The sequence below is a fragment of the Suncus etruscus genome, chromosome 2 (genome assembly GCF_024139225.1).
Source record: "Suncus etruscus isolate mSunEtr1 chromosome 2, mSunEtr1.pri.cur, whole genome shotgun sequence".
Classification (NCBI taxonomy): domain Eukaryota; kingdom Metazoa; phylum Chordata; class Mammalia; order Eulipotyphla; family Soricidae; genus Suncus; species Suncus etruscus.
Window position 1 is genome coordinate 147,526,116 of NC_064849.1, and position 23,719 is coordinate 147,549,834.

Here is a 23,719-nt window from a genome sequence, read left to right on the forward strand (position 1 = left end):
TACTAAGTAAGAAAAAAAGTCAACCCTGATAGATTTTGGGAAGAATGCAGTTGTATAAATATTCTTGCTACTAAAAGGAAACTCACAGATATAAATAAACAGCATTTATCAAAAATAACAATGCTGAAGTCCAAATGCTCCAGAATCCCAAATTCCCAACTCCCATCTTTGGAGTGATTTCATATGCACATATACTTACTTAAGTTAAAGTGAACATATTTCAGTTTTTCTTAGTGCCATGAATATGGTGCAAGACAAATGGTTAGGATCAAATAGTTCTTTCACTGAAAAAAATCTTTTGGATAAGAACCTTATCCTTGTTTTTTTGTAATACTTGTATTTTAATGTGGGACATTACAAAGTACATTAGAAAAATCTTTTTGGTTTGTTTTTATTTTGGGGTCACACCTGTCAGTGCTCAGGGGCTACTCCTAGCAGGCTCAGAGAACCATGGGATGCTGAAGATCTAAGTTGAATCACCTGTACAAGGCAAATAACCTATGCTGTACTATCGCTCTGCCCCCTATATATCAAAAGTTTTAACTAAAATAAAGTTTTGAAGGCAAAAAAATAAAATAAAATAAAAAAAAACAGCAGCTTCTTTACTTCTTTAAAACAGCTACAATATAATATATAGTGTTCCTCCTGACTCCGATGTGACTCAATGTTAAATCATGCCCTGAACATTGTGTGTTTTAAGCTTTCTTTTCTTTTTGTTTTTTTTTTTGGGTCACACTCTGTGACACTACTCCTGGTTATGCGCTCAGAAATCGCTCCTGGTTTGGTGGACCATATGGGAAGACAGGGGATCGAACCATGGTCCATCCTAGGTCAGATGCATGCAAGGCAAAGGCCTTAACCACTGTGCCACCGCTCCCACCCCGTTAATTTTTTTAATTTTTAGTTCACTTTGGAAGTAGGTAGGATATTACAATAACTACTTAAAAGCAGATACTCCAATTTCTAAGTAAAAAAAAATTTTTTTTTTGGGATCATACCCGCATGCTCAGGGGTTCCTCCTGGATCTACGCTTAGGAATCAATCCTGGCAGGCTCGGGGGACCATATGGGATGCTGGGATTCGAACCACAGTCCTTCTGTATATAAGGCAAATGCCTTACCTCTATGCTATCTCTCCGGCCCCTAATAAGGAATTTCTAAGAGACTCTAATTACCCTGTAATCAATGAATAAAGAGAATCTTGTGTTAACCATACCCAGTGAAAACTTGAGTCCTTCATGCATGGTCTTAATGACTTTTTTTTTAAAGAAAATAAAATTGGGGCTGGTGTGATAGTACAGCAGGTAGGACATTTGCCTTGCATATAGCTGACCTGGGTTTTATCTCTGGCTTCCTATGTGGTCATTCAGGAGTGATTTCTGAGTGCAGAGTGAGGAGTAACCCCTGAGCACCACTATGTGTAGCCCCCAAACAAAAACAAATACAGGGGCCGGAGATAGCACAGCAGGTAGAGCATTTGATTTGCACACAGCTCACCTGGGTTCAACCCCCAGCATCGCATATGGTTCACGAGCCTGCCAGGAGTAATTTCTGAGTGCAAAGCAAGAGTAACCTCTGCGCACCACTGGGTGTGGCCCATAAACCACACCAAACCAAAACAAGAACACATCTAAACTACAGTAGCAAAGAAACAGTGAGTACAATGAATGTTTGTTTTCAGGACACACCTGGTGGCACTTGGGTCACTCCTGGCACTGCGCTCAAAAACTGCTCATGGCAGGCTGGGGGAACTATATAGGATGCTGGGGTTCGAACCAGGGTTGGCCAAATGCAAGGCAAATGACCTAACACTGTGTCATTGCTCTGGCCCAAATCAATGTATTATTTTAGTCTCAAGGTCAGTACTGAAAATTCTTCTAAATGCAGAGTACATAACATTTATTCTGAATAATGGACAGCCCTCCCTCTCTATTCTTTTTCTATTGATAACTATTCCTTGTTCAAAATTCAGCTTAAGAATCACCTGTTCAAGGTTGGAGAAATATTACAGCATGCAGGGCATTCATATTTTTTTGTTTGTTTGTTTGTTTTTTTGGGCCACACCGGCAGCGTTCAGGGGTTAGCTCCTGGCTCTGCACTCAGAAATCATTCCTGGCAGGCTGGGGGGGGGACCATATGGGATACCAGGGATTGAACCTTAGTCTGTTCTGGGTCAATCGAACACCCTACTGCTGTGTTATGTCTCTGGCCCAGGCAGTGCATCTGTATTGTAAATGACTAACCCCAGTTCAATCCCCAACATTCTATATGGTCCTGAGACCACTACAATTATTATCCCTGTGTATAGAGATAGGAGTAAGCCCTGAGCACAGCCAGATGTACAATGCAAGTGCCTTACCTGCTGTGCTATTTCTCTTTATCTACAGTCCCTAATTAAAGCTTTAGAAAGGACTAAAACAGTGTTCAGAACAGCCAGTTAATTTTTTTCTTCTAAGATAGAACTTACCTCTGAATAAAGAGGTGGAGGCAAGAACCGAAACTCCTGGATATATGCAAACAGTGGTCCTTGAAGAGCTCTCTCAAAGTCATCACAGGCACTCACTGGTGCAAGATTGTTCCGCCTTTGTTCTTCTGTCACCACTTCTGCATAGCTGGGTGGTGCTGAAGGAAAAAGATACACGCAATTCGAACAGCATGTTCTTATGCATGTCAAGATACACAGAATAGTAGATATTAAAAAGGAATGTCAAGTAAAATAGTAGTAATTGTTTTGTGAACAAAAAATAGTGAGATTTACAATTTTAATCTAACACTAGGGAACTATTACTCTTCAGATAAACGCAAATATTTAACAAAATGTCAGAAGCAAATAAGGAAATTTTAAAAAATAAAATAAGCTCAGTATTAATCATAGCTTATATTATCAAATTACCTTCAGGTCTTTCAGGTAGGGATAAACCAAGCCAGTTCATATTCATGCTACATTGACTGCTTACACTTGAAGTTCTACTTCCAAATGGATGGAGAGGAATGGTACCAATGACAAGTGGTAAATTAAGAAATAAATCCATAGCTCCAGGAATATCCACATATACCTAAGTGTTGAAAGGAGACTAGGTTTAGCATAACAAACAACATTTTATGTATGTATGAAATATACAAGTTTTTCTTTGTGTCTGCTAGATAGCGTATTAAAATTAATGGTAGAGTCATTATAGCTAAAAGTATAAAAGGATTATGAATGTATATAATCTAAAATAACACTGTAACTTAAGACAAAAAAAACCCATAAAACCATTAAGTTAATACATACCATCAGTGAATATTCCACACGTATTATACTACAGTCGAGAATAGAGGGGGAAACTGGTGGAATTTTCAGCAATTTGCCATTCCACGTCTCAGTCTTTCCAGATGATAAGGATTCCCCGCGCAAATTAGCCACAAGCTGTTTGACTTCCTTCATTTTCCCTTTGGCATAGAAGGCCTGTGTTTGGTAAATGGCTGCCTTTGGCACCACCATACGGGAAGAGCAGTTCTCAATCTCAGCAAATATCTGAATTGATTCACCTACAGGGAGAAAAATGAGGCTATTTAAAGGAAACTGGTTAAGCACAATTTTAAGAACAATTTAGGTTCTTCTTGAATATTGAAGAGCCAAAGGACCATTTAGTAGAAACTAACTTTGTAAGTGAAAAAAAAAAAAAAGATAGCTTTTTGTAGGCAAATATCTCAAACATACCTGGGGTGTAGCCCTTCCTTTCGATTTTGGCACTTAAGGATATTGGGCCTGAGGTACAGAACCAGCAACAGAGAGTCTTTTCTTTTGTGCCTGCTTGAGGTGACTGTAAGAAATAGATTTACAGAGAAAGATCAATGTGTGATTTGGTTATGACAATGTTTTAAAATGTTATCCTAATTTTTGATATTAAGATGAAAAGCATCATTGCTTTTTTCTTTATCTAAATATGTAATAAGAATGATTATTTTCTTCTACTACCTAATGGTTACTCAGTTGTGATGTTATTATTACCACATAAATCTTCATTAAAGGAAAAAGGTACATGGTTTAACATAATATTTCACAAACTTAGTTTCAGCTCACAAGATTTAGAAACACAATAGACCGAACAAACAAACAAAAAAAAAAAACCCTTTCCACTCTTTATTAAAACTGCCTGTAGTAAATGGCAGCTTAGAAAGCAACTTAGTTATAATTCCAAATACTGTTCCAGAACATAAAATTTAATACGTAAAAAAGGGAAAACTCATTTTTTTTGAAACTAGTCTTTTGCTTAAAGATGTTATAATTTACTTAAACCAAAATGAAGTTTTGTGAAATTTAAATCTCATGGGGCCGGAGGGATAGCACAGCAGTAGGGCATTTGCCTTGTACAAGGCTGACCCAGGGTGGACCTAGGTTCAATCCCCCAGCGTCCTGCATGGTCCCCCAAGCCAGTGCATAGCCGGGTGTGGCCCCAAAACAAAACAAAAACAAAACAAAAATCTCATTAAAGAAAAGCAACCAAACTATTTCTTTGTAATAAAATTAAGGTTTTTCATTAAAGTGATAATCTCCCCATAATTTGACAACTATCCCTGTATTGGAATAAAAAGGATTAATTTTAGGTTATATTTTCAAGTATATGATACCACTCTAGTAATAACTGATATTACTGTATTTCCATTAAAATTATCCAGGGAAGAGAGATCTAATTTTGGTTACTGCTGTTATCTTCTCACAGAGATCTCACAACAACATACATTGGCTTACTAAAATTTACTTTATTATATTAAATAATGAGCATATTCATCATGAATTTGTATGCTTTTGGCATACAGAATAGAATTACTGAATTTAAAATAAATTTTATTTAAAAATTATAAAGATCGAAGAGTTTAAATAATTCTTTAGTATTTATATGCCAAAAACAAAGAATATAAAGAATTCAGTCAATTCTTACCAGTAATGAAGGAGTGTTGATATCTATATGCTCAAAGACTGTAAATTCCTTCTTTAATTTTACTGGTAGAAGCCAAGGCCTGTGCAATTCGGCTTTCACCCAATAGCGCACACTGCCATGTCGGCCTTCGAATGAGGTAGCAAGTGGTCTGTGTAGAATATAAAGGTCAATATATTAATCTTATACCTCTTTCCAGTAATTATACAGTAGGTCAACAGAATAGTGTTAATATACTGTACTGTTTAAAAATTAATGCGGTATCAAGTCTACCTTAAAAAAATTTCCAAAGGGATAAGTCACTGGGGGAAAAAACCTTTTTATTTCCAAATATAGTAAAGTATTAAAAAATGTTTGCTTTAAAAAGCCAGAACATAATGCCTTTAAAGAGGCTACCATTTAATGCTGGTGGCAAAATTATGAAAGTTTTTAAGTGAACAATTCTTGCAAAGGTCAAGAGCTCAATCTACAAGTGATGTAAAGAATGACTTCAGGCATTTCTATTTAAAAATCCTAGACACTAAATAATTGGACCAAATTTCCTATAGTGCTTCACTTTGTATTTACTAGGAATCATCTCTTTTTATACCAACTAATTAAGATTTAAAAGAATTTGATTCCAAAAATTTCACAATTTATGTCCACCAAAATTTAAACAACTCTTCTTTACATTACATCTCTTAGTTTTTTTCTCTTTTGGCCACGCCTGGAGCTACTCAGTGCTTACTCCCGGTCAGCTTGGAGGACAGTATGTACTGCTGGGAATCGAACCTGGGTCTATAGCATTCAAGGCAAGCACCCTTGCAGTACTATTGCTCTAGCTATGGTTTCCTTTCTGGTAACTAACTATGTTTTGGCCTTTCTCTATAGACTTAAAAAATTTGCACTGTACTCGAGCATGAGTCAGTACTGTTTTCAACTTTATTAGATTTTGATACTTGTGAAAAACTTATTAGAGTTTAGTTTCATTTTTAATAATCCTGCTGGGACCACTCAATGAAGTTCAAATGAACCAGTACCACCACCTTTGTATTTGAAGTTAAATGCTTTCTTTCAGAAGGTAAATTAAAGCATTACATTCAAAATTATATCCAAGCAATTATGGCTCATAAATATTTTGAGAAATACCATTTATGAATTATAGGCACATCAGTACTAGAATAAGGAATTGTGAACGTCTAGCATTTGATAAGAATCATCTTATAAATTCAAAACATACCTTCTAGAAACCAATGATAAAATGTGCCACTTTTTAATGTGTTAATATCTGTTAGATGTCTTAACATAAACTTTGTTGGGTACACGTTCTCTAATAAGAATTTGCTATTCCATCCTTTTCTCAAGACTAGAATCCAAGTCCATGAGTCTAAGGGATCTCTGGTGGATGTTTCCTTCCACTTTTCTAAAGTGCAGACTTATGTGACATCAATTCTACAGTGAGTATATTCCATAGTTAATTTTAGAACTAGGAAAGATAGAACACTAAACTTGTAGAATCTATGAAATAAGATGATCAAGATCTACCTTTTCTATTAGTGCCCAACTAATGAAAGGAGGAGTGAAGTTGTTCACTTGACTTGATTAACGTTTTCCAATTCACTGTTAGAACACCATTCAGGTTTTAAATACCTTACAAGAAATCAATCTTGAGACAGCAATGAGGATTTTTATTTTTATGATTTTGCCACACCAGATTAAAAAAATAGCTTCCTTTGAAAGTATATTGTTTTCTGCTACCAGGTTTCACTGATGAAAAGGGTTTTTTTTTTTAAAGAAAACTATTTAAATTGAGGCTATTTAAGTTGATCAAGTATGTAGATTTGTGAAATGTCTACCACTTCTCAAACTTACGTCTGTGGAAGCTCCAAACTGAATGCATATTCATGCCTTCCTGAATGGACAGTGTGGAAGCCTTCTTCAGAATTGTCATCATCTAAAAGACAAAAACAGATAAAGTGTTACTGACCTTTTGCACACTCATCATGGCTGCCTAACTTTCAAGACAGATATAGAATGAAGGTGCAGTTCCCACTTGATCCCTTACACTGGGTTCCAATAAAATCCTTCAATTCCTCAATGGTCTCACTTTGAAAATGGAAGCTAATCTTGAGAATGAAACCATCCCCAGCCACCATGGATAATAAACACCTTAACAAAAAGGTTCCTATTAAATCACATTCTAAAATGTTTTCTTGGCCTAACTTAGCAAGACTACATATAAACCTTCCAACATGTCAGTTCTGACAGTGTGGATGTTGGTGATAAAAACCTTTAGGGGGTATCAATCGTGTGGCCCCCAGCAGCTTTGTTCCAAATGGTAGCAAAAGGGGAACACTTTCTTTTGTAAATCTGATTTCTTCTGGTGACAAAACAGAACGAAATGTCTTCCAAGGCAACTCCTGAAGGAAATAGCCAAGTCTGCATTCGAATGAAGCAAATGTTAGCATCCTGACCAGTCCCTCCAATTATCTAATAAATATTCTTGTTTTAGTACTTTTCTCTGTGGAGACACTTTTTCATTAACCAGGGGAGGGGGGGCCTGATCACTTCACTCCCCTATTACCAGGCCTTTTAGGTCCCCCAAATCCATGATGCTGCTGTCTTTCAATGGCAAGTGGAGGTAGGGGGACCAAAAAAAAAAAAAAAAACCCCAAAACCCAAAAAACAAGGGGGGGGGCTTTGTGTTTACTTTGATCCCCAAATCCATCATGGGAACTCGCTTAAATCTCAGCCTGATTTTCTTCTCCTATCTTGGGAGACTGGGCTTTCAGGACCCAAAGCCTTCTTGGTGAGTTGGGTGGGGGAGCATTGGAATCCGCTCCCCCACAAAGCACCCAAAGTTTGCTCGCTCCCCTCCTTCCCTTCCCTTCCCTTCCCTTCCCTTCCCTTCCCTTCCCTTCCCTTCCCTTCCCTTCCCTTCCCTTCCCTTCCCTTCCCTTCCCTTCCCTTCCCTTCCCTTCCCTTTCCCTTCCCTTCCCTTCCCTTCCCTTCCCTTCCCTTCCCTTCCCTTCCCTTCCCTTCCCTTCCCTTCCCTCTTTCCCTTCCCCCCTTCCCTTCCCTTCCCTTCCCTTCCCTTCCCTTCCCTTCCCCTTCCCTTCCCTTCCCTTCCCTTCCCTTCCCTTCCCTTCCCTTCCCTTCCCTTCCTTCCCTTCCCTTCCCTTCCCTTCCCTTCCCTTCCCTTCCCTTCCCTTCCCTTCCCTTCCCTTCCCTTCCCTTCCCTTCCCTTCCCTTCCCTTCCCTTCCTTCCCTTCCCTTCCCTTCCTTCCCTTCCCTTCCCCCTTCCCTTCCCTTCCCTTCCCTTCCCTTCCCTTCCCTTCCTTCCCGTCCCTTCCCTTCCCTTCCTTCCCCTCCCGTCCCTTCCCTTCCCTTCCCTTCCCTTCCCTTCCCTTCCCTTCCCTCCCTTCCCTTCCTTCCCTTCCCTTCCCTTCCCTTCCCTTCCCTTCCCTTCCCTTCCCTTCCCTTCCCTTCCCTTCCCTTCCCTTCCCTTCCCTTCCCTTCTTCCCTTCCCTTCCCTTCCCTTCCCTTCCCTTTCCCTTCCCTTCCCTTCCCTTCCCTTCCCTTCCCTTCCCTTCCCTTCCCTTCCCTTCCCTTCCCTTCCCTTCCCTTCCCTTCCCTTCCCTTCCCTTCCCTTCCTTCCCTTCCCTTCCCTTCCCTTCCCTTCCCTTCCCTTCCCTTCCCTTCCCTTCCCTTCCCTTCCCTTCCTTCCCTTCCCTTCCCTTCCCTTCCCTTCCCTTCCCTTCCCTTCCCTTCCCTTCCTTCCCTTCCCTTCCTTCCCTTCCTTCCTTCCCTCCTTCCCTTCCCTTCCCTTCCCTTCCCTTCCCTTCCCTTCCCTTCCCTTCCCTTTCCCTTCCCTTCCCTTCCTTCCCTTCCCTTTTCCAGTTCCCCTTTTTGTGCCAGCTCAGCAATCTCAATTGAGCCGAGCGGCTGCAGCCGCCGCGCCGTGGTAAAAAGTGCCGGGCTGTCAATCAAGAACTAGACCGGAGCAGGAGCGGACCGGCCTAAACCGGCGCGAGCAGATCCCAGCCGGCCCGCCCCCGCGCGCGCCGCTGCCGCCGCCGCCCGCGCGCCTCGCTATACATCCAGTCAGCGCCAGTCGCGCGGCGCTCGAGCTCGAGCTCGCGCAGCGCACGCGCAGCCAACCCTGCTGCTGGAGAGCGGTGGGCGGGGCGAAGGGCGCCGCCGCGCTTCCGCTCTGCACGCCCCAGCCCGGCGACCGGTTCGATCTGGCTTGGGCCACCCTGACAGACTGACAGACTGCTGACTGACTGACACCTTTGCAGCCAGGGCGGGGAAGAAAATGAGGGCGGGTAAAGGGTATATTCATCCAACACTCTTGAGAATCGGCGTACGGCTAGGTAGTCCCCCTACTGCAGCAGTTCAATTAGGTCACTAATTTGGGGCCTTCTCAGTTGCCCCTCAGGGCGGGTCAAGGTGTTATAGAGTGGAGTGGATTTGTTTCACCGAGGCCAGAGGGCGACAGGGAAGGAACATGGAACCTGGCAAACCTGCCCACGTCAAGGTTCCTTCATGCAACCAAAGTCGCACCTGTTTTTAAAAAAAAAAAAAAAAAAAAGCAAGAAAGCATCGCCTCAGGAGCTTCTCCCCCCTTAAAGGCAATTTTTGGGAACCCCCGTGGCTGCTTTTCGGGGTGCAAGGCACCCCCAATCCTGTCAGAATTGGAAGCGGACATTTAATTTGGTCCCTTTCAAAGAGGCAGGGCGGGGCGCTTGGCTCTGGAGGGACCTTTACCGGCGCACGCCGGTTCCATCCAAGCCTCGCCCCAGCCAACCGGCCGGCACCGGCCGACACTGCCCCGACCCTGCCGGGAGGCTCCAGCCAATCAGAGCCCGGCATCGCCCTTAGCAACAGGCTAACAAACGCGCCTCGGCCAATCGCCGCCGCCCGGGGCGGGGCCTCAGCCACCAGGCTAGTTGGAGAGGTCCCGGGTTTGGAAGTCATTGAAACTCTTCCAGGCCCCCGAAGCTCGTCCACGCTTCGCAAGCCAGCAGGGTTCAGGGAAGGGTGTTGAGGGGCAGAGGACTCAGGATTTTTAAGAAATGAAATGGCATGTTTGCATGCTTCCAGTCCTTTATGTATATACACACATATATAAAAAAAAAAACCTTTGTTCCCTTTCCTCACCCATTTTATTACAAATCTGCAAGCATCAGCAGGGTTTTTGCAAGTCGCGTGTCTTGCTTTTTTCAATTAACAGCAGAGCTGTCATTAGGCCTTTGCATCTCTTGATCATTTTGGACTACGAGTCCCCTATGGATGGGTAACTAGTAAAAAAATAAAAACCCAACTCTCCAATTCATCTAACCTTAGTAGTTCTGAAAAAATAAGATGTAACTTATTCAAGCATCTTGCATTGCTTGCACTTGCCCGAGTTGGCAAATCCTAAGCTCAGGATGTCTAGTTCTTAATAGGGAAAAAAATAATCAGAGTGCTTTTTAATTTTTTTTTACTCTTGAAAAATTTTCAGCGTTTGCACTAAAAAAGGCTGCATTAAAAAAAGGAGAGAGACACACCAAAATTACATAACCAGCTTTAACATTATATTCTTCTAGGGCTAGGAATTAAGTCATCGCCACCACCTGACGCGTGGAACCAATCTGCTGAGAGCTGAGCGGGCGCCCCTCCTCGCCGCCCCCCGAACTGGTCCGAAACAGGATTGAACCGCTTCTAACAAAGGGTGGAAACTTAGCAAAACAAGCCGAGAGTCGCCTCGATTTCCACAATGTGACCATTTCCACAATAGATGGGGGGGCCTCGGACCCTCTCTCCCTTGGGGCAACCCTCGATCTCCTCTTCCTAAGCACATCAGCAAATCCGAGGTGGCCAAATACTTTGCAATTCCATTCGACCGGCTGGCCTTTTTCATTGAATGCCTGTCCCAAAGTTAGGCAGGATGCTCGGAAAAGAAAAGGAGCGAGCCTGCATGGCTTCCAAAAGAGATCTCAAACGCAGCCTAAGTGGTAGACACTGTCCTTTTAAATATCAAGAAAATGCCCCAGATGAATTTCTAAAAGGAATCGAGGAAAAAAATAGGGGAAAAACACGTGGGGTGTTCAGACATATGTCAAAAGAAGCCCCAGAAAACCTTTCCCAAAGAACAAGGAGCAAACCTGTAATATCTTGGACGTGTCCAAGTAAAAAAAAAATGCAATGCACCTTTTAATTCATTTCCAAATGCTTCAAAATTTCTTCATAGCAGCTTAGTGTTTTTTTTTTTTAAGCTTTAAGGCTGTCAGCCACAAGGGAGTCAAAAAAAAATCTCATAAAAAGACCCCAATTTTTTTATATATATATTTTTTTACCATGGATCAGAAAACCTCCTAATAACAGAATGAAATGAAGCAGAATGTCTAAAGTGCAAATGGATCGCAAGACCAGGCTGGGCACAGTGGAGGTGGAGTAAGTGCAGTTTGCAGTCACTTTGCAGATGCCTGCACGCACACGGTGAATGTCAAGAAGCCCAAGCTCCCAACTTTGCACAAATCTTGCCAACTGTAATACGCGCAGCATGGCACACCGAACGCAGCACCGGGTCTTTCCGGAATCAGCCCCAAACTCACCTCTCTCGTGCCCGATCAAGACGTCCTTATGTTGAAATATTCGACTTCTTCGGTGTACTTCTGGGTATAGGCAGTATTGGAGCCGGCGTTCGAGATTCGGTCCAGCGGACTTTGGCGTGTCCCCTGGCGTGGATTTTCAAAGATTTGACTCGAATTTCCCCAGTCACTTCCAAATGCACCCTTCCTGAGACGGTGTCCCCGCTCGAGTACACGGGGACGTTGCTGTCATGAAGACAGTCGAAGCTGATGGTCAAACTCTTCACCTTTCCCAGCACCATGTTGATAGCAAAAAAAAAGCTACAAAAATAGAATGTTAAGACCAAAAACAAACGAACAAAAAAGTCCAGATCACATATACAAAAAAATGTGATCTTTTCCCTAACACGGATCGATGTCTTGGGCCGTGCAAAGGAGAAAAAAGAAAGCGTGCAAGAGCGATCGGTAATTCTTTACAGATAGTTCATTGGGCTTGCTCGCTCGCTCGCTCGCTTCCCAAGTCAGGGCAGCCGCGGGCCGGCCGCTGCTCCGCGCTCGTCCTGCTCTTCCAAGTGGTCTCCTTACAAGACGGGCGGCTGGAGGCTGCCAGCTCACTTGAGCAGCAGCTTTGTGAAAACAACCCCCGTGCGCATGCGCACGCCGCGGCCGCCCCGCTCGCCCTCCCTCCTCCCTCCCGCGCCCGGCTCACTCCGCTCCGTCCGCCCGTGGTACAGTACTGGGAGGGAGGGAGGCTCAACTAGACTTCTCTGCATTGTGGGCTGCGATTGGTAGGCTGGCTACCGTAAAACCTCGACCTGACACGCCCCCCCCACCCCGCCTGGAGCCCACCTACCGAATACATCTTAATAGAGAGCTGGTTGGTTGGGAGAGCTGGCAGCCGGGTGCCAGCCAGGGTAATATGGGCCCAGGACAGGATCCGGAGCTGTTGGGCAAAGCCTTGCAAGGCTGAATTGTGGCGAGGCAGGGCCAAGTGTGCATAGCTGGCACTGCTTTTCCTCCCTCCCCATGGCCTGGCTGGGTGGAGGACAAAGTGATGGGTGCTGGGAGATGGGGGAAGGGGAGGTTGGGCCCAGAGCCTGGTAGATAGATAGGTGAACTGAAAAGGGACGAATTTTTAAAAGGAAACTGGATGACACCCAGGCAAGAATGAATGCTCACAGATAGGAGCATGGATTGTGTTTTGTGTGTGGGTTGGTTGGTTTTTGAAGGCCTCTCTGCTTGATAGGCAAGGTGAAAAGAAACTGGGTTTTTTAGGCCATTGGGGCCTTGCAAGGGAATAACTGGAAAGAAGAAAGAGAAGCTAGTCTAATCCTTAGGTTTTGGCCTTGTCCTCAGCATCTTTTTTCCCCTCCGATTTCATAATTAGCCACGAAGAACAGTCAAGATAGTTGACAGGATGCTACTACCAGGGGAGAAAAAAGGCTTAGCCACTTTCTCGAAGGAGAAAAAGTGCTTTTGAACGACACCACCTAGGTTTTAGAATATGTCATGATTTCCATTCCTGTGTGCAGAGGAATAAAATTAGAATTTGTTCTAAAAAAAGCTCCACCTGAGAAAAGGCAGCATGACATAGTGTTTTCAGTTTCAAATGTTTACGACATGATCCAGAAATCTTTTTTTAAATATAAACTCTTTATTTAAGCACCATGATTACAAACATGATTGTAGTTGGGTTTTGATAAAGTGCATACGGTGCTTAAATGGATGCTTCAGTGTTCAGCAGTGTTCTGCTTAGAGCCTGGGATTGTTCAACAAAGTAATGATCATACTGCTTCTTCCAGAGAATTAGATTTGTCTCATTTGTAATCTTTTGGCAACAAACAATGCTTTTGTAAAATCACACTGGGATTTAGTGCTTAACAGCATAGACAGGTAGATTTTTTTTTTTGAAAATCAGTGATTTTTGTAAGAGAAACATGGAAAGACAAAAGTATATGAATCAATAACTATATAGCTACCCCAGTAGAGTTTGGAATATTATTGACTGTGTATAAAATATATTCTATTATTTTGTACAGTAGGTATAAATAAGTTGAACCTCTGAATCACAATAATCTTATTGGTTTTGCTTGGGAAGGAAGAAACAAAATTTTACTTAGTTGACATGGTAATATCAGACTTAAAAGTTCAAATAGAGAGTATAAATATACACACCATTTGGTCAAATAGTAGGCAAGTCATTTACCTTTCTTAGGGTAGATGGTTCTTTCAAAAATGTACTCCAGTTCTCCTGAATGGGGGGGAAAAATAGTCTTCCTCCTCTAGGTTGACACCTGGTGGAAACATTCTAGTAATTCAAGTGCTTGGAAAGCTACATAACAAATACTGCTTGGGTTTTCTCGCCACCTGGTGGTAAAATTGGTGAACTTGCTCAGTGTTTAGGTCAAATGATGCACATGAAAAATTTAAATGATATTGGGCAAGGAGTAGATGAAAAGGTGTGATTTGTATTACAATCTTTATTATTAGATTTTAAAAATTTATTTCATGGGCTGGAGCGATAGCATAGCGGTAAGGCGTTTGCCTTGCATGTGGCCAACATAGGACGGATCCTGGTTCGAGTCCAGGAATCCCATATGGCCCCCCAAGCCTGCCAGGAGCAGTCTTCTGAGCGCAGGGGTTAGCCCTGAGCACCGCCGGGTGTGACCCCAAAACCAAAATAAAATAAAATAAATTTTATGGTTTCATGGATTGAAATCAGTATTTCTCACATGCAAGTTAAACACTGCTGCTGAGCCACACACATCTCCAGCCTCACTTTTGAATTAAGAGCTCGTCAATGAATTCCTCAGAATTAAAAAAAAAATTTTGTAATTTCAATATTATTTATTTGTGAAAATACGAAAATTTATTGAATTAATCTACTGCATTTAATAAAATCAAATCTCAAGATAGTTACTATTTTAAGAATATATATATATATATATTATTTATTTATTTATTTATTTTTCCTTAGCTCAGGCTCAGTCCTGGCTCTGAGCTCAGCAATCACTGGAAGGCTTAGGGGACTTTATGGGATTTTGGGAATTGAACCCGGGTCAGACGTGTGTAAGGCAAGTGCTTTACCTACTGTGCTATTATTACGGCCCAGGAGAGTCATTTTAACACACTGTTTATTTCATTCCTGTCACTACATTATATTATCTCTTCTATTTGAAGTGTTTTGGATATTACAAATCATAATTTTTATTATGTTGTATTTTATTTTATTTAACTTTACTGCCTTTTCCTTTAAAAAAAAAAAAAACACTATTAAAACCATTGTGATTTACACAGTCCTTCATAGTTGAGCCGCAGACATACAACAAATCAGGGCCAATCCCACCACCACTGTTGACTCCCTCCATCAATGTTCCCCAAGTGCATTCCATACCACCCCCTGCCCTCCCAGCCTGCTTGTATAAAAGGGCCATTTTAAGTTTAGATTGTTAAAGTTTGGGTCTCTTGATTCCATTGTTGTTGTCTTTGGCTTGGATATTTAGTTCTGCACTTTTAACACTACCAATGCACCTGAGACCACTTGACTCCTGGTCTCCATCCTTTCATACTTGTATTTCTCCTCTTCCATTCAGTTTCTTTCCTTCTCACCATACTCTGGGGCCAAGGGTGTTCGAGACAACTCCAATTTGGAGTTGTATTTCTTCATGTAATTAATCTTCCAGTTCCATCCATGTTGCTGCAAATTGCATGATTGCATCATTCCTTACAGCTCTGTTGTTTTCCATAGTATATATGTATCATATCTTCATGCTCCACTTGTCTGTTATTGGACATCTAGATTGATTTCAAGTCCTAGCTATTGTATTGAGTGCTTCAATGAATAGTGGTGTGCATACATCCTTTTGAATGAATGTTTTTCTGTCTTGGGGATAGATACCCAAAAGAGGGATTGCTGGATTGTATGGCAGCTCAAGTTTGAGTTTACTGAGAAACGCCCTCACTCCCCCATACTGTTTTTTTATAGGGCTTGAACCAGGCCGCATTCCCACCAGCAAGGGATGAGAGTTCCTTTCTCATAACATTCCCGCCAACAGAGATTATTTCCATTACTTTTTTTTTTTTGTCTTTTGTTTGTTTGCTTTTGGGTCAACCCGGCAGTGCTCAGGAGTTACTCCTGGTTATACACTCAGAAATCGCTCCTGGCAGGCTTGGGGGACCACATGGGATGCTTGAGTTCCAACCATAGTCCGTCCTGAATCTGCTGCATGCAAGGGAAACACCGTACTGCTGTGCTAACTCTCTGGCCCCAGTTCCCATTACTTTTGTGTCATCCATACTGGTATAAGATAATATCTTATTGTTGTTTTTATTTACATTTCCCTAATGATATGTGATGATGAACATTTTTTCATGTGCTTGTTGGCCAACTGTTTGTCTTCCTCAGGGAAGTGTCTTCATTTTAGGTTTTCTGGAGTTAACCTTTGTGAGTGCTTTGTATATCCTAAATATCAAACCTTTATCTGGTGTGTTGAGTATAAATATTTTCTCCCATTTAGTTAACTGTCTTTTAATTTTAGCCCGTTTTTCTTTTGCCATAATGAGACTTTTTAGTTTGATTCAGATTTGATGCAATAGCCTTTGCCATTGGCATCCTCTCATTGAAGATTTCTTAGAGGTCTAAGTCTTGAAGTGTTTTGCTTATGTTTTCCTCAGTGAACTTTATATTTTTGGGTTTAATCTCAAGGTCTTTTATCTACTTTGAGTTGACTTTTTGTGTAAGGTATGAGATATGGATCCATATTTGATTTTTTACAAGTGGTTATCTAATTGTTCCAACACCATTTGTTAAGAGACTGTCTTTATTCTTGGCTTCTTTGTTAATGATTAATTGACTATATACTTGGGGGGTTGTTGCAAAATATTCTATTCTCACCCATTGTTCTGAAAGTCTTTTTGATCACTATGGCTTTGTAGTAGAGCTTAAAATTAGGTAACGAGATGCCTCTCAGTTTCTTGTTTTTCAATATGTATGTGACTATCGAAGGACTTTATTTTACACAAACTTTATTATTAATTGTTCTAAGTCCATGAAGAATGTTGTCTGAATTGAATAGAGATTGAATTGAAACTCTATAGTATTTTAGGTAAGATGGTCATTTTGATGATATTGATTCTTTCAATCCATGAGCATGGAATCATTCTTCCATTTTCTTAGGTCTTCTTCAATTTCTTAAGTGTTTTGAGTTTTTTGTCGTATGCTCATTCACCTCTCTTGTTAGGTTCAGTCTTAGGTACTTGTTATTATTAATTTTTTTATGTTTTATTTTTTAACTTTATTTTATTGATTGATTGGTTTTGGGGCCATACTCGGCAGTGCTCAGGGGCTACTCCTGGCTCTGCATTCAAAAATTGCCCCTGGCAGGCTGGGGTACTATATGAGATGCTGGGAATCAAACTGGGTCCCTCCTGTGTTGGCCACATGCAAGGCAAATGCCCTACAGCTGTGAAATCTCTCTGACCCCTGAAAGTTATTTTAAATGGGACAGACTTTTTGATTGCTTTCTCTTCTGAGTCATTATTTGTATAAAATAATGCAACTGTCTTTTGTGTATGACTTTGTAGTTGGCTACTTTGCTGCATTGGCTTAGTGTTTCTAGGAGCTGTTTTTGTGGACTCTTTAGGATCTTCGATGTATATCATTATGTCACCTGCAAATAAAAATAGTTTGACTTCCTCTTTTCCCATTTGGATTCCTTTGATTTCCTTCTCTTGTCTGATTGCTTTCGCTAGGACTTCTAATGCTATATTGAATAAGAGTGAAGACAGGGGCCGGAGAGATAGCATGGAGGTAAGGCGTTTGCCTTTCATGCAGAAGGTCATCAGTTCGAATCCTGGCGTCCCATATGGTCTCCCGTGCCTGCCAGGAGCAATTTCTGAGCATGGAGCCAGGAATAACCCCTGAGCACCCAAAAACCAAAAAAAAAAAAAAAAAAAAAAAAAGAGTAAAGACAGTGGATAGATAGCCTTGCCTCATGCCAGACCTTAGTAAAAATGCTTTCAGTTTTTTGCCATTAAGAATAATGTTGGAGGGCCGGGCGGTGGCGCTAAAGGTAAGGTGCCTGCCTTGCCTGCGCTAGCCTTGGACGGACCGCAGATCGATCCCCCGGTGTCCCATATGGTCCCCCAAGCCAGGAGCAACTTCTGAGCACATAGCCAGGAGTAACCCCTGAGCGTTACTGGGTGTGGCCCAAAAACCAAAAAAAAAAAAAAAAAAGAATAATGTTGGAGACATAAAAAAAAAAAAAAAAGAAAAAAAAAAGAGAATAATGTTGGGGGCTGGAGAGATAGCCTGGAGGTAAGGCATCTGCCTTCCATGCAGAAGGACTATGGTTCAAATCCCAGCATCCCATATGGTACCCCGTGCATGCCAGGGGCGATTTCTGAGCATAGAGTCAGGAGGAACTCCTGAGCGCTGCCGGGTGTGACCCCCCCCAAAAAAAAAAACCAAAGGAAAAAAAAAGAATAATGTTGGAGGGGCTGGAGTGGTGGTGCAAGCAGTAGGGCATTTGCCTTGCCCATGCTAACCTAGGATGGACCATAATTTGATTCCCGGTATCCTAAGCCAGGAGCAATTTCTGAGCACATAGCAGGAGTAACTCCTGAGCATCACCAGGTGTGGCCCCCCCCCCAAAAAAAAAGAAGAATGTTGGTTGTGGGCTTTTTATAGATAGCTGTTACTATCTTGAGGAATGTTTTTTCTACATCTGTTTTGCTGAGGGTTTTCATCATAAATGGGTGCTGGATTTTCTCAAATGCTTTACTGTGTTTCATAGATTTTGGTAATTTGTTTTTATCTATTGATATGATCAAGTGGGTTTTATCCTTCCTTTTATTGATGTGGTATATGATGTTGATTGATTGCGTGTATTGAACCATTGTTTCATCTCTGGGATGATGGTCATGATGTATAATCATTTTGATGTGTTGTTTAATTTTGTTTGCTAAGATTTTGTTAAGGATTTTTGCATCAGTGAGATTGGTCTGTAGTTTTCTTTCTTGGTAGTATCTTTGTCAGCTTCAGGAATGAGTGTGATGTTAGCTTCATGGAAGTTATTAGGGAGGATTCTTGTCGCTTCAATATTTTGGAAGAGTCTAAAGATCAATGGTAGTAACTTTTCTCTGAATATTTGTTAAAACTCAACCATAAACCTATCTCTTTCAAGACTTTTATTCTTGGGAGGTTTCTTAATTACTGTTTCAGTTTCCTTACTTGTGATTGGGCTATTTAGGCTTTATACTTCCTCATTCAGTTTTGGAAAATTTTATTTTTCTAGTAATCTGTTCATTTCTTCTAGGTTCTCTAGCTTAACAGAGTACATTTTTAAATAATAAGTTCTCATGGGCCCGGAGAGATAGCACAGCGGCGTTTGCCTAGCAAGCAGCCCATCCAGGACCAAAGGTGGTTGGTTCGAATCCCGGTGTCCCATATGGTCCCCCGTGCCTGCCAGGAGCTATTTCTGAGCAGACAGCCAGGAGTAACCCCTGAGCACCGCCGGGTGTGGCCCAAAAAACAAAAAAAAAACACAAACAAAAAAATAAGTTCTCATGATGTCTTGGATTTCTTGTGGTTCTGTTGTAATCTCTCCTCTTTCATTTCTGATCCGGTTTATTTGAGCATTTCCCCTTTATTCCCTTATGACTCTTGCCACTGGTTTGTTTATCTTGTTTATTCTTTCTAAAACAGCTCTTGGTTTTTATTAATTCTTTATATTGTTTTCCTTGTTTATAAATTGTTAATTTTTGCTGTTTTTATATTTTTTTTCTTCTGCTTGTGTTTGGGCTTCTTTGCTGTTGGTTTTCCAGATATTTAATATATGCCTTTAGGGTGTTGATTTTGTCTTTTTCTTTTTTCCTTATGTACTTCTGAATTGCTATGTTTTTTATTTATTTATTTATTATTTATTTATTTATTTTTATTTTTTGGGCCACACTCAGGGGTTACTCCTGGCTGTGCACTTTCAAATCCCTCCTAGCTTGGGGGTCCATATGGGATGGTGGGGGATTAAATTGCTGTCTGTCCTCGGCTAGCACAGGCAAGCCTTACTGCTTGCATAACTGCTCTGGCTCTGGATCGCTATGTGTTTTTCCCCCCAATTGCTGTTTTTGCTGTGTTTCATAGATTTTGGTAATTTGTTTCTTAATATCCTTTGTCTTAAGAAATATTTTTGTGATTTTCATGATTTCCTCTTTAATCCAGCTGTTGTTGAGCAGCTTGTTATTTAGTCTCCAGGTATTATATTTTATCAACATATTCTTTTTACAATCAATTTTGGCCTCTGTATTAATGTGGTCTTATAAGGTGCTTGGTGTAATTCATGGTGTAATTATATTTGTGAATTTATTAAGGACTTGTGTCCTAAAATGTGGTCTATCCTAGAGAATATTTCACATGCACTTGAGAAGAATGTATTTGTAACTTTATGAGGATTAAAGGCCCTGTACAGAGATCCCTTAGTCCCAGCTCTTCAGGTTTCTCATTTAGGGTTCTTATGTCTTTGCTGTGTTCTACCTAGTAGATATGTAGATCTAGATCTAGTAGATCTACATATGCCAGTGATGATACTGGCATGTTGAAATCTCCCACTACTATTACATTTCCATCTATATGTTTCTTTAGGTTTGTGAGCAATAGCCTTAGATACTTTGCTGACTCTACATTTGGTGTGTAAATGTTGATCAGAGTTCGTATTTCTTGGTCTGTTGTCCCTCTGATCAATAAGTAGTTTCCATTCTTGCCTCTAAATACTTTCTTGAGCTTGAATGCCATTTGACCTAAGTATGACTATCCCAGCTTTTTTTTCCCAGTAGCTTGCATAATTGTTTTCCATCCATTTATTCTGAGGCTGTATCTATCCTGTACTTTTAAGTGTGTTTCCTGTAGACAGCAAATGGATGGGTTTTGTTTCTTTTTGTTTGTTTGTTTGTTTGGTTTTTGGGTCACACCCAGCTACACTCAGGGGTCACTCTTGTCTCTGTGCTCAGAAGTTGCTTCTGGTAAGCTCTAAAGACCATTTGAGAAGCAGGGATTCGAACTGGGATCCGTCCTGTGTTGGTCATGTACAAGGCAAACACCTTACTGCTGTGCTATAGCTCCGGCCCCTGGGTTTTGTTTCTTGACCCACTACTCTGTGTTTTTTGATAGACAGGTTTAGTTCATTGTTTTCTAAGAAAACAATTGACAGAATGAGCTTTTGTGCCATTATATATACAATTGACAGAATGTAGGATTGTTGCTGTTACAATTGGGTATTTGCTTTATACAGCTGATCTTTGAGTAGTTAATTTATAGTCAGTTTGGTTAGCATGAATGTTGCCAGTTCTTTTTTGTCTAAGAATGTTTTTTTTATCTCTACCTCTCATAAAAATGAGAGTCTTGCTGGGTAGTAGACTCTAGGTTGAAAGTATCTTTCATTCAGTAGTTTGAATATGTCATTCCACTCTTTTCTTACCTGCATTGTATTAAGTGGGAGATCTGGTCTGATTCTGATGTCCTTTCCTTTATACTTAGGGTTTTTTTTCCCACTCACTACTATAAAGAGTTCATCTCTATTTTTTCTTATTTGGAACTATCTTTCTTAATGTTGTTCTATTAGGATCTATTTTGTTTGGCACCCTCTTTCCAGAGAATGGGAAGGTTCTCTACTATTATCTTCCTCACTACTTGTTCTTCTCTTTTTACCTCCCCCTTTTCTGGTATTTTTATAATTATGAGATTATTTCTTTTATTTTTGTTCATTATGTACCTTAAATTTTCCTCCATTATTTTGTCTCTCCTTTCTTTCTGACTTCTTTATCAATACTGGCTTGTAATTTGTCTTCAAGTTTGTCAATGTGGTTCTCCACCTGAGTAATTCTGCTACTATAGCTTACTAACATGTTCTTTAGTTCCTTCAGTTCCATTTGTATGGATTCTCCCATCTCCTGAAAGAGTTCTTCTTTGAACTTGTTTGATCTATAGATTTGAGTTGGTTCATCTATAGTTCACTTAATTTTGCAGGAAAGTGTCTCCTTGATTTCTGTTGCTAAAACATTAACTATTGATTTTAGGTCCTTATCTATAAGGCTCAGGCATTTTGGTGGGCTTGGAAATTTGCCAGGGTTTCTCTCCATATCACCAATTGCACTTTCTGCCTTTCTCTTTTGTTTTGTTTTGTTTCTATTTTTGTTTTTGGTCACACCTGGCAGCGCACAGGGGCTACTCCTGGCTTCATGCTCAGAAATCACTCCTGGCAGCCTTGGGGGACCATATGGGATACCAAGATTCAAATCAATGACCTTTTGCATGAAAGGCAAACACCTTACCTCCTTGCTATCTCTCCAGCCCCTTACTGGTTTTTTTTTTTTTTTGGTTTTTGGGCCACACCCGGCGGTGCTCAGGGGTTACTCCTGTCTGTCTGTCTGCTCAGAAATAGCTCCTGGCAGGCACGGGGGGACCATATGGGACACTGGGATTCGAACCAACCACCTTTGGTCCTGGATCGGCTGCTTGCAAGGCAAACGCCGCTGTGCTATCTCTCCTGGCCCCAACTTTTTTTTTCCTAAACAAACACTTTAGTAAAGAAGTTGCCAAGGAATTCTTATTTCATATTATTGTTTACTCAAAATCATAGTTTTTATTTTGCCTTAATTATCACCTTTCTTCTATTTTCATGTTACTACTTATTTTTTATACCTTTAGGTATAAAGATTTTGGGCCACACTCAGTGGTGCTCAGGGGTTACTCCTGGCTCTGCACTCAGAAATTGCTGCTGGCAAGCTTAGGGATCATCTGGATACTGGGGTTTGAATCCAGGTTTATCCCAGGTTGGCCGCATGCAAAGCAGCCTTTTACTGCTGTGCTATTGTTCCAGCCCCATTACTACTTATTTTTACTTTCTAATTTTATTATAACACTGTAATTTACCAAGTTGTTCATAATACAATTATTTCAGACATTAAATATTTAAACACCAATCCCACCACCAGTATTATCTCTCTTCACCATTGTCCCCAATCTCCCACCCCTCACAGTAACTTCCTCCATGCAGGCACAAACAAGTTTACTTCATATTACTTGTTACAACATGAAGGTAAATGGAATTATCAAAACTTAGATCAACACAGGTCAATTTGATTGTTTTTGTTTGTTTGTTTTGTCACACCCCTTGGTGCTCAGGAGTTACTCCTGGCTCTGCGCTCAGAAATCTCTCCTGGCTCAGAACCATATGGGATGATGGGATTGAACACACATCCATCCTGGGTCAGCCAGTGCAAGGCAAACGTCCTACCACTGTTTTACTACTCCAACCCCAACAAAGGTCAATTTGAAACGATTGTTATATATCTCAATGGTGCTACTAAAAATTATTGTCTAAGGATTTACTGGGCTATTATTGGTGATAGTTAGCTTTCTGTATTACTGATTAGGCTCAAGGAAGTTGATAGATTACTATGCAATTTCCCTATCAGATTTTCTGTGATGCTACTGATCTGATACTACTATAAGATATTAATTAATAGATCTAAAACAGGGACCGGAGAGATAACACAGTGAGTGGTAGGGCGTTTGCCTTGCATGCAGAAGGACAGTGATTCTAATCCTGGCATCCCATATTGTCCCCTGAGCCTGCCAGGGGCGATTTCTGAGCATAGAGCCAGGAGTAGCCCCTGAGCGCTGCCGGGTGTGACCCAAAACCAAAATCAAACAAACAAACAAAAAATAGATCTAAAACAAATCTGGTGGCTTGGAAGTTAGATAAGGTAAAGTTGTGGAGCTGGGCTGTTGGAGGGTGTCCCTGTGTTGGAGGGTGTCCCTGTGTGTGGCGTTGGTTTGTTATAGTTCATGCAGAAAGGGTAATATATCTCTCACTCTCTTTCTTAGACCGCCACAGAGCTATCAACCAGGACAAGTCTATCTGGGAAGTATCAGCAGCCATTATTTTCTTTTGTAATTTTGTGGAGAAGCAGGGCTGCTAGGTTGTTCAGTGGTTGGCTGTCATGGGGGCTTCTCATGTTACTATTTCTTTTCTTTTTTTTTTTTTTTCCGGCCACACCTGTTTGATGCTCAGGGGTTACTCCTGGCTAAGCGCTCAGAAATCGCCACTGGCTTGGGGAGACCATATGGGACGCCGGGGGATCAAACCACGGTCCTTCTTTGGCTAGCGCCTGCAAGGCAGACTCCTTACGTCTAGCGCCACCTCTCCAGCCCCTTGTTACTATTTATTAAAAATTAAAGTTGATTTAG

General features: G+C 41.2%; 1 protein-coding gene across 1 annotated transcript in view; it reads right to left on the reverse strand.

Moving 5' to 3' along the window:
- Positions 1 to 23,719, reverse strand: part of ARRDC3 (arrestin domain containing 3) — a 689,774-nt gene that overhangs the window by 2,904 nt on the left and 663,151 nt on the right. The window contains 9 exon segments of the mRNA XM_049769142.1: positions 2,467 to 2,621; positions 2,893 to 3,055; positions 3,274 to 3,530; positions 3,703 to 3,805; positions 4,925 to 5,072; positions 6,773 to 6,854; positions 11,500 to 11,532; positions 11,535 to 11,591; positions 11,594 to 11,785. Coding sequence (XP_049625099.1) covers positions 2,467 to 2,621; positions 2,893 to 3,055; positions 3,274 to 3,530; positions 3,703 to 3,805; positions 4,925 to 5,072; positions 6,773 to 6,854; positions 11,500 to 11,532; positions 11,535 to 11,591; positions 11,594 to 11,777 — 1,182 coding nt within the window. The 5' untranslated portion in view covers positions 11,778 to 11,785.